Raw genomic sequence first — 16,280 nt, 5'->3', positions numbered from 1 at the left:
CAGGAGCAGCTCCGGATGCCAGCTTCTGCCAGTCTAACCCAAACAGGGTTAGGAAACTCCTGTGCTGATTGATGGGTACTAATGACTTAACACAGCTGCTGAAGTTTGTCCCTGTAATCCCTGGGCAGGAGCTCAGGCCTGAGGAGGGGACGGTGGACAGGACTCAGTGTACTGACCCAACACATTAACCCTTAGTATGACACTTACTCCATATATTCTTCCAAGAGAAATAAGGTTGATAGCAGCAGGATGTGGGTGGACAGCAGTATAACAGGCTGAAATGGGTGGATGAAGACAGGCTTTTAGGACAACACCGTCTCTGTGTATCGTTACATTCTAGAGCTAGAAGAATGAGACGCATCCGTTGAATCACATCCAAGTGTGACAGGTGCGTTCTGTGGTAATAACGCAACACGGAGTGTAAAGGATACTCTGCCCACCCACACAACATTGTATTCCAAGAGCAGAAATGTCCTCTCCAGATGAGATCAACAACACAGAAGACCAGCGAGACGCATCAGGAGCCTCTTCTCTGCAAAACCTGCATGGAATTCCCTGAATAAAGGTAAGTGCATGGGAGATGAGGATATATATTAGGGGTTGTAGTATTTCTAGCTATGCAATCGGTGACGTAGACAGATATGGAATGACTACATACATATGAGAGATAGATAAATAGGTCGATATGGAATGACTATATAGACATGAGATGTGATATAGGATAGATAGACAGACATAGATAGACATAGCGTGATAGACTATAGATAGATATTAGGTAACTAGATGGACAGAGGATGACTAAATAGATAGCTGTGAAATAGACGAATAGACTGTGGCATGCATGGTAATACTAGGGGTGGTAGTATTCCTAGGTATTGAACTACTATAATGAAGACCAGAAACCGACTATTGCTGGTATTTATTGCTGAATGCTGACAACTATGCTGTTAACCTAACCATGGTGGGCTGTGGAAGGAAACTGGAGGACCTGAAAATCCTAGGAGCATAGAAAATACATGTAGAATCCATTCAAATGTGGCCTTGGTTGGATTATAAGAGTATGGTTAGTAAAGAAAGGATTCTTCACTTAGGACCCATGCAAATGTTAAATGGTAAAGATGACTTGCAATTTCTGTTGATATCTTTTGGCTCACTGATTTGAGTAAACTAAGACCCTATAGCGGACCCTGATGGAAATGTGATGTTGTCATTGTGTTTGCCCTTTCTAAAGTAGGAAACCCCTCTGACATTCCTGTCATTTCCTTGATGTCATATTTGAAGGTTCAGGGAGTCCCATCTCTTGGCTATGTGTGTGACTAATGCAATTGATGCCAACGCTGAGAAAAAATGTCTGGGGTGATGCCAATATAAAGAAGGTGAAAATCCTGATGTTCTAAACTTAGCCTCAGAATATGGTTAGGTCTATGTTTTTGACATTCCATAAGGGAGATGGCAGCTTAAGTAAACACTGAGTAGACAAGCTGACTGCAGAGGCACCAGGCATGACTGAGAAGGAATGAGGTACCTGAGTGGTTTAGAGAAAACATAGAAGGAGAATAATATTGTAAGTGTAAGTCTTTACATGGTGGAACTGGACCATATGAGTTGTAGAAGATGACCAATGCGTAAATGGTATTTGGATGATAACAGTGAGACATAGCAGTGATGAAATATCTTGTCAACACCCTTATGGGTTAGGGTTCTTTTGAAAACCCAATATATGGTCTTCCAGCAAAGTTGCAAGATCAGGGCTAGGAAATATTTTTGGCACCTCTCCTTTTATTAAAGCTGGGATCAACGTCTCTAGGCATCATAAAATACTTTTAAAGTTTCCTTATTGGACTTCACTCCTGGATGATCCAGTCAGTGCCGGGCAAGGTAGAAGAAGGGACCGACTTTCATTTGAGAGCCGTTCCATTCTCTATGATATGAAGGAACAGCAGTCACCTTACACCACATCACTTGGTGATTGTTTAGACTCTCTAGAGGACCATATGTGTGCTTTATCACATTTACGGTAGAAGCTATTTGAGCTCCCCTGGGAAAGGGAGATTGGTGTGTCATTGGCAGCTTCTCCTCCTCCTTAACCCTAATCCCATACCTTTTTTCTGCATGGCAACTATGTCTGAACACTGCACCTATAGGTTATAACTGCATGAAACTTTTTACCGTACACAACCCTACAAACTACACTTGGTTCTTTCAGGAGGCAGTGTGGTTTTAGTGAGTGACAACCCTGGACAGTACCATAATCCTGAGGCTTCTACCAGAAGAGCTAAGGATCAAAGAGGGTATCCACAGGCCTACAAAATCACAGGCAAAGGGAAGAAGGAGCTAAAAGCTCTGATGGACACCAAAGTTCCAGAACAGAGTCCAGACCCCGGGCCATCAGAGGCCACACTTAAACTTGATATGGATTCCCCTTTAAGTACTAAGAAAGATGAAGGGGAGACCAATGAAGAAAAGAATGAACCCCTCACTCAACAAGAACACAGGTATGATTCATAGATGGAGGCACAACCTGTTTAGAGGGATAGACTGAGAAGGGTCTGGGTTTATGAGCAATGATGGTCAGGGAACTTTACTTCCCAACCAAATGGCCCTCAAAGGGATGAGGGATGGCATATGTAAATACATTGAATACATGGTTTAAAATGTGTTTCCTCAAGATCATATGTATTAGGGGGTGTTTTGTGGAGATATTATTGCCATTTCTGCAGAGATCAGAGACAGGCCTATAAATGTGCTGCAAATGAAGTTTCAAATATTGGGTGGCATGGTGGGCCCCTGAACAACCAATGCATATCATATACATGAGCCAGATTAGCACAAGAGCTAAAAGGCAGGCTTTATGCCTCTTCTTGCATTGGGTCCTAAGGCTTCTTAACCCCTTGACTCATCCTCTTCTGTCAAGTAATTATCTGCATCTGGAAAAGCTGGGTGACAATCAGTATCAGGCTCGGACTGGCCCACCTGGGAGGCGGGGGATTCCTCGGTGGGCCCCCAGTCTCCTGCACCCAGAGATTATTTCTCCTTTCACAGGAGAGATTATGGTAACCACTAGGTGGCAGTATCGCACAGTGATGCAGCCTCCTACTGGTGTACATTGTACAGGAGGACCCCACAGTATCTTCTAAACCTCCCAGGCTGCTGGCAGTAAAGAACATGTCTGGCCATCCTTCTGCCCTCCCTGCCGTCAGAAAACAGTGTTTGCTGGAGAGAAGGACTCCTCTGCGGTGCTGGGCTCATTTCTCAGGTGTGTGACAGTAGTGAGCTGTAGGAGACTGTAAGAGGGAAATAGGGGATTTGTTTATATCAGACTCAGATCTGTGTATGTGTGCTGCTTTCTGCAGAGTTCAGAGTGGCATTGGGGGGACTCTGCCCTAGATCCCCCCCAATGCCTCTGCTTTAGGTGCACCCCCATAAGTGCCCCAGCTCCAGATGCCCCCACTCTAAATGCACCGCTAATATTGCCTCCTCTCCAGTTACTACTACTCCAGTATCCCCACTATTACCCTGCCTAAGGTGACCCTAATGCCTCTGCTTCAGTTATGACCCTCCGTTTGTGCCCTTTGCTCACATTGCTCCTCTAGCGCCTTTGCTTGGGCTTTGTTAAAGGTTATTACCTGCAAAGGGGGTTGGACCTATGCCCGAAAAATTCTGCACAGTGCGTCATATTCTCCAGTATTGGCACGCATGGTTTATATGGCGGCAGTGATGATATTCTGTATTTACAGGCATCACTGCCGTCATGTAAAGAGATACTGGTGGTGGAGTGGTGGAGGATTTAAAGGGGTTGTCCAGGTTTTCAAGTTATCCTCTCCACACCATGGGGCATAACTATATGATAAGTGGGGTCCGATTCTGCGACCCCCACTGATCCCAGGAACGGGTCCTGTTTCCCCTTTTGATGGTGTGACAGGCCACACATATGCCCTGCTGCTCCATTCATTCTCTTTGGGACCACTGGAATTAGCCAGCGATGTACTCCGCCATATCCGACGACCTCATAGAGAATGGATGGAGAGGCAGGGCATATGCTCGACCTGCCACTCAGTCAAGAAGGGGGATCAGTGGGGGCTCCAGCATTCAGACCCCCATGGATCACTTAGTTATCCCCGATCCTGTGGATAGAGAACAACTAGAAAAGTGAACAGAGGTCCTTTAATAGGCAAGCATTTCTATTTTAGTTTGACACATATTTTGGGCCAGATTTTTTATTTAATTTTATTTTTTACACCCAAAGAAAATCTTTAACCCCTTCTACCCCGGGCCAGTTTTCGTTCTTCTGCCCAGGCCATTTTTTGCAAATTTGACATGTCACTTTGTGTGGTAATAGCTTTGGAACACTTTTACTTATCCAAGCCATTCTGAGATTGTTTTCTCGTGACACATTCTACTTCATGATTGTCTTAATTTAAGTCAATATATTTCACCTTTATTTGTGAAAAAAATCACAAATTTACCAAAAATGTTGAAAAATTCCCAAATGTTCAAATTTCTATTTCTCTACTTTTCTAATAGATAGTGATACCTCATATAATAGTTATTAATTTACATTTTTCATATGTCTAATTCATGTTTGGATCATTTTGAAAATGACATTTTATTTTTTGGGGACGTTAGAAGGCTTAGAAGTTTGGAAGCAAATCTTGAAATTTTTTAGAATATTTCCAAAACCCACTTTTTAAGGACCAGTTCAGGTCTAAAGTCACTTTGTGGGGCTTATATAATAGAAACCACCCAAAAATGACCCCATTTTAGAAACTACACCCCTCAAGGTATTCAAAACTGATTTTACAAACTTTGTTAACCCTTTAGGTGTTCTACAAGAATTAATGGAATATGGAGATGAAATTTCAGAATTTCGCTTTTTTGGCAGATTTTGCATTTTAATCCATTTTTTCTAGTAGCAAAGCAAGGGTTAACAGCCAAACAAAACTCAATATTTATTACACCGATTCTGCGGTTTACAGAAACAACCCACATGTGGTTGTAAACTGCTGTATGGCCACACGGCAGGGCGCAGTAGGAAAGGAATGCCATATGGTTTTTAGAAGGCAGATTTAGCTGAACTGGTTTTTACTGTAGATGCCATTTGAATCCCCCCTGATGCACCCCTACAGTAGAAATTCCAAAAAGTGACCACATTTTGGAAACTACGGGATAAGGTGCCAGTTTTATTGGTACTATTTTGGGGTATATATGATTTTTAATTGCTCTATATTATGTTTTTTGTGAGGCAAGGTAACCCAAAAATGTTTTGGCACAGTTTTTATTTTTAATTCATCTGACAGGTTAGATCATGCGCTATTTCTATAGAGCAGGTTGTTACGGACGCAATTATATCAAATATGTCTACTTTCTATGATGTTTGTTTCAGTTTTACACTAAAATTTTGTTTTTATATCTCCATTTTCTGAACGCCCTATTTTTTTAATTTTTCTGCCGATCGTCTTGTGCAGGGGCTCGTTTTTTGCAGTTGACGTTTTTATTGGTCCAATTTTTGGGTACATATAATTTTTTGATCATTCATTATTACACTTTATGGGGCAAGGTTCCCCCAAAATCTTTAGTTTTGGCGCAGTTTTTTTAATTTTTACAGCGTTTACCTGAAGGATTAGGTCAGGTGACTTTTTTATAGAGCAGATAGTTACGGATGTGGCAATACCTAATATTAAGTTTTACACAATAATAGCATTTTTTAAACCGAAATAATGATGTTTTAGTGTAGTGCAAGAAAATTTAGACTAAAACCTTCAGAATCACAGGTGCATATCCATGAAGCAAACATAATTACAAAAATGGCTGCACACCATTATATATGCAAACAATAGAGCTAAGAAATGGGGGGTCATTCTAGATAAAAGTGGTACAATACCGACTATAAATGGGTATAAATGAGTAATGGAAGCTCTTAGCGCACATACGTGTCGGGCCCACCTACCAAGCGTCAAGGTGGCTTCCGCAGATGGGTCCCTATCACTAAAGATACTACCTCACTTTGGACTTACTAAAGCCTCCAATATTCAGGGCTGTGTAGGAACCAGCTACAAAAGTACTCTGCTCAGAAGTCCCAGGTAGATGGGCGTTTCCAGTCTAAAAGGAGTGCCACCCCCAATATATTGCAAGAAAATTTAGACTAAAACCTTCAGAATCACAGGTGCATATCCATGAAGCAAACATAATTACAAAAAACAAAATGGCTGCACACCATTATATATGCAAACAATAGAGCTAAGAAACAGGGGTCATTCTAGATAAAAGTGGTACAATACCGACTATAAATGAGTAATGGAAGCTCTTAGCGCACATACGTGTCGGGCCCACCTACCAAGCGTCAAGGTGGCTTCCGCAGATGGGTCCCTATCACTAAAGATACTGCCTCACTTTGGACTTACTTAAGCCTACAATATCCAGGGCTGTGTAGGAATGTTTTAGTGTATGCATAGTCTGAGAGCCATAGTTTTTTTTTTTTTTTACCTTAGGTAAGATCTATTTTGGGGGGTATATGCCATTTTTGATCGCTTGGTGTTGCAATTTTTGTGATGTAAGGCTTTTTTTTTTACACAGTTTTAATTTTTATTTTTTTACGGTGTTCACCTGAGGGGTTAGGATATGTGATATTTTTATAGAGGAGGTTGCTACGGATGTGACGATACCTAATATGTCTACTTCTCTTTATTTATTTCACTTTAACACAATAATAGCAGTTTTGAAGCCCCAAAAAAATCATATTTTAGTGTCTCCATTGTCTGAGAGTGATAGCTTTTTTGACCGATTGTCTTAGGTAGGATATCATTTTTTGCGGGATGAGGTGACGGTTTGATTGGTACTATTTTGGGTGGCATACACCTTTTTGATCGCTTGCTATTGCAATTTTAGTGATGTAAGGTGACAAAAATAGCTTTTTTTTTTTACACATTTTTTTTTTTTTTACAGTGTTACCCTGAGGGGTTAGGTCATGTGATATTTTTTATAGAGCTGGTTGTTACGGACGTGACGTACCTAATATGCTTTTTTTTATCTATTTCACTTTAGCACAATAATTACAGTTTTGAAACAAAAAATAGATTTTTTAGTGTCTCCATGTTCTGAGAGCTATATATTTTTATTTTTTGGCGATTGTCTTAGGTAGGGGCTAATTTTTTGAAGGATGAGGTGACGGTTTTATTAATACTGCTTTGTGGGACATACGCCTTTTTGATCGCTTGGTGTTATACTTTTTGTGATGTAAGGTGATAAAAATGGCTTTTTTTTTACATCATTTAAAAAAAAAAGTTTATGGTGTTTATCGGACAGGGTGTATCATGTGATATATTTATAGAGCTGGTCATTACGGATGCAGCGATACCTAATATGAGTGTAATTTTATTTATTTATTATAAAATAAGGGGAAAGGGGCGTTTTTTTACTTTATTAATTTTATTACTTTATAAATTTTATTAAAAACACTTTTTTAACTTTATTTCTGATGTTCACTTTTGGGGGTCTGATCCCCTCTGCAATGTATTACAATACATCTGTATTGTAATGCATTGCCTGTTCGTTTACTACAGTAAGTAGTACACGAACAGGTTGCCTAGGAGACCCATCCTGAGGCTGGATCTCCTGGGCACCCGTAGAAGGCAGGTCCCAATGCCGTGCAAGGCATTGGGCAGCCTCTGCACGGCATCGGGCTGCCTTCTGACACATCAATGCTGCCAGCATCGGCTTTTACAGCGGATACGATCACCATGATGTACTATTACGTAAAATTGCGGGAATGCAGTGGCTTTCATGACGTAATAGTACGTCATGTGTCAAGAAGGGGTTAACGATAGGGAATGTGAAAAGGTCATAGATTGGCGGTAATGTAATTGAATGTCTTAGGACCCCTTTTTTCATGATCAGTGGGTGTTCCAGTAGTTAGACCCACAGCAATCTGATATTTATCACCTATCCTGTAGATAGGCGATATGTCATTATGGTAGGACAATCCTTTTAAATATACTATAGATTATATACAATCTGAGGAGGTTAAAATTTGATAAATTTAATGCCAGACATTTATGCATAAAGGTGTTAAAGGGGTTTTCTCACAAGTAAATGGCATTTATCATGCAGTTAATACAAGGCACTTACTAATGTATTGTGATTCTCCATATTGCCTCCTCTCCATCACATTATACACAGCACGTATCCGTTACGACCACCGTGTAATCCAGCAGCGGTGGCCGTGCTTACTATAGGGAAAGGCTGGAAGTGCACATAGGTCCAACACCTTTACCTATAGTGTGCAAGCACGGCCACTACTGCTGGATCGCAGCGTGGTCAAAACCATGAATACAAGAAGTGTATAATGTGATGGAAAAGAGTCAATATGGACAATCAAAATACATTAGTAAGTGCCTTGTATTAACTTTCTCTACATAATAAATGCCATTTGTTGAAGTGAGACAACCCCTTTAAACCCTTTACGTGTGCTACACTTAATAGTGTGTGCATTTCTTGTTTCCTATGTGTGATTGGTGTGTGCCATATATGATCTATGTATCAGTGGTGTATGTGCAGCATGTGACATATGCATCAGTGGCATGTGAGCCATGTATAAGTGTCTTTTGTGCCACATCTGTCCAATGAGTGATTGGTGTGTGCTGCATGTGTCTTGTTTCTGACTGACTTAAGAGTAGGATATCCATATATGTGTAAGGTTACTTTCACACGTGCGCTAGCAGGGTCCAACGGGCTGTTTCGGTGGGGGAACAGCCTGCCGGATCTGTGCTTACGCTAGCCCACTTTGCCGCTGGAAGTTCGCTCCAGTCGCATTCACTATTGCGGCAGGCCGGAGGTCCGGCCGCAGCACAGCAAACATGCCGAAAGGCGCCCAGACAAAAACTACAGTGGACTTCCGGCGGCACAGTGGGCTAGCGTTAGCACGGATCCAGCAACCTGTCGGACCCTTTAACTGAAAGTGTGAAATTAGCCTAAATCAAGAGAATGCCAAGAGTGTGCAAAGCAGTAATCAAAGCAAAAGGTGGCTACTTTGAAGAACCTAGAATATGACATATTTTCAGTTGTTTCACACTTTTTTGTTATGTATATAATTCCACATGTGTTAATTCATAGTTTTGATGCCTTCAGTGTGAATCTACAATTTTCATAGTCATGAAAATAAAGAAAACTCTTTGAATGAGAAGGTGTGTCCAAACTTTTGGTCTGTACTGTATGTTACAGTATGTATGCACACGAAGGCATCAAAACTATGAATTAACACATGTGGAATGTATGCACACGACGGTGGTGTGTTTTGCGGTCCGCAAATCGCGGATCCACAAAACACGGATGCCGTCCATGCACGTTCTGCAATTTGCAGAACGGCACGGACAGCCTTTAATATAACTGCCTATTGAAGTGAATGGGTCCGCATCTGAGCCGCCAAAACTGCAGCTTGGATGCGGACCAAAACAGCGGCCGTGTGCATGAGACCTAAGGGCTCATAAATACGACTGTTGGATGTTTTCTAGTCAGCTAATTGCGGATCCGCAAAACATGCATACCGGGTGTGTGCATTCCACATTATGCGGAACAGAAAGGCTGTCCCCTAATAGAACAGTGCTTTCCTTGTGTCCAGTGGCATACCTCTAATGGAAGCAGACCACGCAGTTGCTGTGGGGCCCGTAAGGGAAGGGGGCCCAGCTGTTGAGGAAATGCCCCGTCCCCTTATTACCATTAGTACAACAGCTCTGGTCTAGAGTACTTGCCAGGTCCTCTGGCTCTGCCTTCCAGCACTCCTCAGCAGGCTGTGCTCTGGCTTCCCCCCTCCCCCCCCCCCAATTGTACGATGAGGATATGCCTCTAGCAGCAGCCTGCACATGTCCTCAGGGGCTGCACTGCTGAGGAAGGGTGCGTTTTTCAGAAGCTACAGCAGGATGTGCTGCTGCTATCAGAAGCCTCCCCAGTGCCCCCCTCCCCCACTCTGCTCCTCTTCCCTGTCCCAGAGTTCTCCTCTGCTGTTATGTAATCCATGTGCAGCAGTCAGGACAGAGGAAGGGGGGAAGAGAGCTTGTTGCACTGGGGTGGGCACTATTAAAGGGACAGGCAATGTGGAGGTCACTATTAGGCCTCTTTCACACGGGCGTCAGTTTTTTTGCCCGGATAAGAGGCGGGTGCGTTGCGGGAAAATGCGCAATTTTTCTGCGCAAGTGCAAAACATTGTAATGCCTTTTGCACTCGCGTGAGAAAAATCGCGCATGTTTGGTACCCAGACCCAAACTTCTTCACAGAAGTTCGGGCTTGGGATTGATGTTCTGAAGATTGTATTATTTTCCCTTATAACATGGTTATAAGGGAAAATAATAGCATTCTGAATACAGAATGCATAGTATAATAGTGCTGGAGGGGTTAAAAAAAAGTGTGTGTGTGAAGAAACTAACGATTGCTTTATGCATAATACTGCTGCAGGAATAACATATGTCAGAATAGATTTTTTTATGAAAACATGACAGTTACACTTTAACGGCATTTAGAGATATGCTTTACAGCAGCCGTATGGGCCATAGGCAAAATAAACAGAAGTTCACCCCATTGACTTCTATGGCATGCTGTGCGACCTGTGCAGAGGTCAGGAGGGAGTAGATGAGCCATGATATCACCTTTTGGCATGCGCTGTGCCAGTGCTGCCTCCTCTTCATTGTTTACCTGCTCGCCGTCGCAACTGCAAAGGTGAGCAGGTGTAATTACACAAAAGCCGTCCCATTAATTTCAATCGGACGGATCGCTCCTATACAAGTTAAGAGGAGGCAGCGCTGGCACGGAGCATGCCTTCTCTTCAAACAGCTGATCAGCAGGGGTGCCGGATGCTGGACCCCCACCGATCTGATATTTATGACCTATCCTGAGGATAGATCATCAATAAAAATAACTTGGACAACCCCTTTAACATAAAAAGTTAATTTAAACAATGCATCATTTTCTAACGACATATTCCTTCAAAACAAGCAGAAATGAAGGATCTCCTGCAAAAGAAGCAGAGAAACCAGCAGATGTCCAGGGACCGAAACCTCATCTAAAACTGGTAACAGCGAACAATGCAGAATCCAGCAGGGTCCCTCTGGTACTGGGGGATGTTGACCTATCAATACTGAGCCCTGGGATTAAGTTTGGTGTTCCGCTAAGTCCTTCGGTACTGGAGAGAGACCTGCAGAGCCCAGTGGTCATTATCGGACAAGACGTCTTCAAAATAATAGGTGAGGATGGGAACTTAAAGTCAGTACTTTAAAGAGTTAGGGCTCTCTTTGGCGCTCCTTCAAACCCCCGCCCATTGGCGCTTCTTCAAACTCCCGCCCATGCCTATGCTTCCTGCACTCTCACTTATATTCGGAAAATCTGCCCAGATCGATACCTGTCTGCTTTAGTAATTACTTCATCATATGCTGTATTGTCATGTGGCTTTGCAATTTTATGACCCGTGGGCCCGCCGCGGCGAACGCGAACATGCGATATTCGCCGGCGAATAGTTCAGGACATCTCTACTCTGCATATCTATCCATTACATAGGCAACTGATTGATTTCAGTGAGGACTGTGAAATATTTCATTTTCCTTGCAGGTTTCAACACAGATTATAGCTGATCAATGGGGGTCCCAGCGCCAGGACACCATGTGGTCAGAAGACCCTTTTAAAAAAGGGATTGCCCAAAAGTGGACAACCAGTCCCTTTTAAACATTTACATCGATAAATGTGCCATTCAGATCTTTTTTCATTACATTGGACCCATGTAGCCACCATCTAGAGTTTCCCTGGAATCCCACCAAATCAAGTGCTGTGGTACAAGAATGAAATGGCGGCCATATTGGTTTTCATCCAGCACCGGACTGTCACCTGACAATGCTGAATCTATTGGGAAAGCCACACCATCCAATGTCAGAATTCAAGAAATTTTACTGCACAGTCAATTTTAATTTTCTCTTTTTTTTTTGACAGATGACTGCCCTCCACCTCCAGCTCCCTTCCCCCACCGCATGGTAACTCTGCGAACTGGAAATATTACTGACCTGTATGACCTGAACATGGATGAGATTCTTGGAGGGTGAGATAGTTTACGCAGGTATACAACACGGGGAAAACTAAAGCCAAACTCTACTGAAATTAGGAGGCAGTTTAAGAAGATTAAAGAAAGTTACACCTAAATGTTATCCAACAAGAACTGCAGAGTCACTTGTCCAAATCAGCATGTTAAAGTTGTCTGAGGGTGTAAAAACACTTAAAAATAGACAACTTTTATTTGTTTTATGGCATTTATTTATCTCATTTAGGATATATAGCACCAGCATTTTCCTCAGCACTATACAGAGATTGACATCACCTACATAGGTCCCTGTCCCCTGTGGGGCTCACAACATTTAGTAAAAGAGGCTGCAATGTTGCTTTCTGGTGTTTCCCATAATGCAATGCTCTGCATGCTTTGGCTAGATGGTTCAATATGGTGCTACCAAAGGGCACTGCTAAAAACCGCATTATTTTCAGTTTTATTTGGTAAGTCAGTCTTGGGATTTCCACTTGCTGCAGCCATATTGTATAAGTCCACGACTTCTGACTTGGCTGCCCTCTGGCATGGAAGAAGGGGAAAATACCAACGTCACGTGGTACTTATCCATAGAGATGCAATATATTTGGATCAGTTACGGGGTGCATTTCTGATACGTCATGGTCACTTACGTCATGCTAATAATATCTGAACTGTCCTACATTTTTGAGCAGGGGTCGATTTGGAGAAGTCCACTTATGTAAAGAGAAGTCCAGCAGCCTTCAACTGGTGGCCAAAGTCATGAAAGTTCAGAGTGAGCGAGATCGGGTAATAAGAGGCTTCAGTCTTCACTAAACCTGCAGCCTATCTTTTCTTCATTTGTGATGCTATCCATTGACAGTAATGTACTTCACTATTTTATGTGACATATCTCCAATGCAGAGAAATCTTTACACCTTCTTATAATGTTCCTGCAGTTTTATAAGCTGTGGTCATAGATTACGGGTATGATCACACGTCGCAATCGTATTGTCAAGTAAGCTGTGGCTGTAAAAGTCGCAGTGGGCTCTAATCACACCAATTAGGACCAGAGTGTTTAGTCGGTCTGCAGTGTTAATGACCATGTGGCACCCATGGGGCCATTGACAATATAGATTGACTAAACCAGGGGTGGCCAACCTGCCGCTCTCCAGCTGTTGTGAAACTACAATTCCCACCATGCCCTGCTGTAGGCTGATATTTGTAGACAGTCTTGGCACGCTGGAAGTTGTAGTTTTGCAACAGCTGGAGAGCCGCAGGTTGGCCATTCCTGGACTAAACAGTGTAGTCCTTATTAGTTTAATTAGAGCCTGCTGTGGTTAATATGGCCCCACAAAACTTGACCACACCATGACTATGTTGCAACCACAATATGACCTTGCCGTGTGGTCGTACCCTTAGTGGTATCTTAAGTAACTTCAATAACGGAGTGTTCAGGATTAGAAAAATATGGTACCACACCTGTCCACACTCCAGCTTTAGGCCTGGTCCATACATGGCAGAATTTATGTCTGCAGACCTTGATGAAAGTCTGCAGCAATTCGGCAGCAAAATCCACATTTAAGGGGTGAGATGTGCAGAGAAAATCTTAGGCCTTTTTCATATGTCAGTGAATCATGGATGTTTGCTGTACGTGGTTTTCACATACCCATTGGCTCTAATATTTGTATTCACACTTCATTGGTTTTCCACTTGATGTGCGTCCAAGGTGACACCACGGAAACATGTCCTATTTTTGTCTATGATTACAGATCCCTTACGCACATTATAGTCTATGGGTCTGTCAAAACCATGGACAGAACATGGATGCCATCTGTGGTAGGTCATTGGTAGGAAATGCTCTGGTAATCAATTTTCAGCCTAACAGTGTCCATGGAATACTAATTACCCGTGGAGATCAAAAAAGATCCTTAATGGACATCTTCACAGATGAACCACTGATTGTCACAGATGTCATCACAGACATGTCAAAGAGGCCTTAAAGTGTGTCGAGACAGCTGATTTTCAACGTGGATTTTGGCACGTATTCTGCACTGAAATCAATCATTGTTCAGCATGAAAAATCATACATTTTGCCCAATGTCCAGCATCATGGCCACAGTGAGAAGGAGCCATCATACGATACATACAAGTAGTTCAGGCCATCTCCATGTCTCATGTATAACCTATGTCTCATTGATTTCTATAGGCTGCTATGCTTCTTCTTTTTCTATCTGTACATTGGGAGTTGTCTTTTTATCTTGTAGGAAATGGCACTGAATGAGGTCAATGTAATGAACCAGTTGGACCACCCCAACATCATTCAGATGTTTGATGCTATGGAAACTCCAACCGGAATGTTCCTGTTCTTAGAATAGTAAGTTATTAGACAATATAATGCAATCTGCTGATAAAATGTTTTGAAAGGGCAATTCCAGCCAAAAATTAAAACTGAGTGTGCTCCTGCCCATTTATCTGCAGCTATTTAGACCTGAGAATTCTCCTACTGTACCTTAAAGGGAGTCTGTCACCAGCATTTCACTTTTTTAACCCTTCCCACAGCTCCCTAGCATGCTTACAGTTAATAAAAACGTTACCTCTGGCATCAATCCTGGACTTATAGAACCATCAAAAACGATCTTTATAAGATATGCAAATGAGGGCTCGCAAGTGCCCAGGGGCGGCGTTACTCTCTTAGGTGCCCTGCTTGCTCAGCCTTTTCATTGCGTCCCCCCGCCCCTTCCTACCCTCCGCCCGCCCATCCTTTCCCTCTGACCACCTTTCTACTAACTTGTTATTCTGCAGACATCCTGTGCACTCATTCCTTTGGCCGGCGCTCAAACAACCCGTTTAACACATTTCAGGCCTGCGATGCCCATTCCTTGTACGGCATCACAGTAATTAATGCACATGCGCCGATGGACCGCCTCCTTTGTTGTGTTTTTGCGTTGTTAGCCGGCGCATGCGCAATAGTTACTGTGATGCTGTACAAGGAATGGGCATCGCAGGCCTGAAATGTGTTAAACGGGTTGTTTGAGATAATAAAAATCTTGGACAAGCCCTGCAATAACCTAAAATGAAATGAAAACAATCATATTCTCCAGCGCCGCTCTCTGTGGAGCTCGTCTGGTCCTCCTGCTGCTGCCTGTTTACAAACTGCAGTGGGGTGGTGCCAATATACGGCTTGTGACTGCTACAGCCAATCACTGTCCTTGGTGGTCTACCGATGAGGGCTGTTGCAGGGGTTTCCCAAAAATTTTATGAGGGAAACTTAGGCACAATTTCGGGCTAGGGAAGGGAGACAAGCATTTATTTCTGCCAGGGGTGGAACCGCGCAGCCAGTGATAATGAATCACTTCTACCAGTGCAGATTACATATAAAGCAGTTCTCCACATCTTACACATAATTTCTGTTTTCTTTATTCATTCTACTTCTCTCTGGCACCACTCAATACTACGCTCATGTTGTGCAGTGTGGCGGGAGGGGAGCTGTTTGAAAGGATTATTGACGACAGCTACCAGCTGATGGAGGTGGACGCCATGGTGTTTGTGCGACAAATTTGTGAGGGAATCTTCTATATGCACCAGATGTATGTGCTTCACCTGGATCTAAAGGTATGTCATGGTCACTTATATGATGCCACACTCCAGTCACATCCAAAGCTGCATTCAGAATTCTACGGGGTGCTACCTGGAATCCATCAGTGACCGATGCACTCCCAGTGGTTTGGCATACAGCTCTTAGGCTCCAATGCTAAAAATCGGTAAAAAGACACGTTTTTTATAGTACTCCCTGCCTTTTTTAGGGTAAAGGGACGATCTTTGGGTCCAGAGCTTGGAGGCGACGAAAACCTCTGGATCCCTAAACATTCCTAACAGCTTAAAAGGATTTTTAAGGGAGAATTTAATATATATTTTTTTTTTAAAGAAAATGGGTTAGAAATGGAGAAAAGGTTAAAAATACAAAAGAATCATTATTCACCTCCACCTATCCCCTGCTGGTACCGTTTGGTCCAGGTTTGTCATGCTGGAAAGGCAGTAAAAGTCCAGTTTTTTTGTATACTACATCTCTCACAATGCACCACCAGCAGCGGGTAGCGATGTAATATTAGGCACGTCATACTGTAACAGGAAACCAACAGGATCCCGGATGCAGCTTTGAATGGAATTGGAGTATTATACATTTAGCTTCTGCAATGCAAAGCTGTACCCCTTAGCTATCTGACCTGCACTTACTAAATATTTTATTCAATAC

General features: G+C 42.7%; 1 protein-coding gene across 3 annotated transcripts in view; it reads left to right on the top strand.

The window, feature by feature from the left end:
• Nucleotides 1-229: 229 nt before the first annotated feature.
• The window catches only part of MYLK2 (myosin light chain kinase 2), a 28,327-nt gene continuing 12,276 nt past the window's right edge, over nt 230-16,280 (top strand). Inside the window, exons 1-7 of one of the 3 annotated variants that reach the window (XR_006390526.1) lie at nt 230-565; nt 2,207-2,495; nt 10,984-11,228; nt 11,965-12,070; nt 12,742-12,835; nt 14,293-14,402; nt 15,499-15,640. Coding sequence is in view for 2 of the 3 variants with exons in the window: in XM_044299250.1 (XP_044155185.1) it covers nt 2,347-2,495; nt 10,984-11,228; nt 11,965-12,070; nt 12,742-12,835; nt 14,293-14,402; nt 15,499-15,640 (846 nt within the window). In the remaining variant the exon portion in view is untranslated. Of the gene's footprint in view, nt 566-1,448; nt 1,565-2,206; nt 2,496-10,983; nt 11,229-11,964; nt 12,071-12,741; nt 12,836-14,292; nt 14,403-15,498; nt 15,641-16,280 lie in introns of those variants that run through there. The other 2 variants (XM_044299250.1, XM_044299251.1) reach the window with 2 other exon arrangements.

This window comes from Bufo gargarizans, chromosome 6 (assembly GCF_014858855.1).
Source record: "Bufo gargarizans isolate SCDJY-AF-19 chromosome 6, ASM1485885v1, whole genome shotgun sequence".
Classification (NCBI taxonomy): domain Eukaryota; kingdom Metazoa; phylum Chordata; class Amphibia; order Anura; family Bufonidae; genus Bufo; species Bufo gargarizans.
This window is presented reverse-complemented; position numbering and strand designations above follow the sequence as displayed.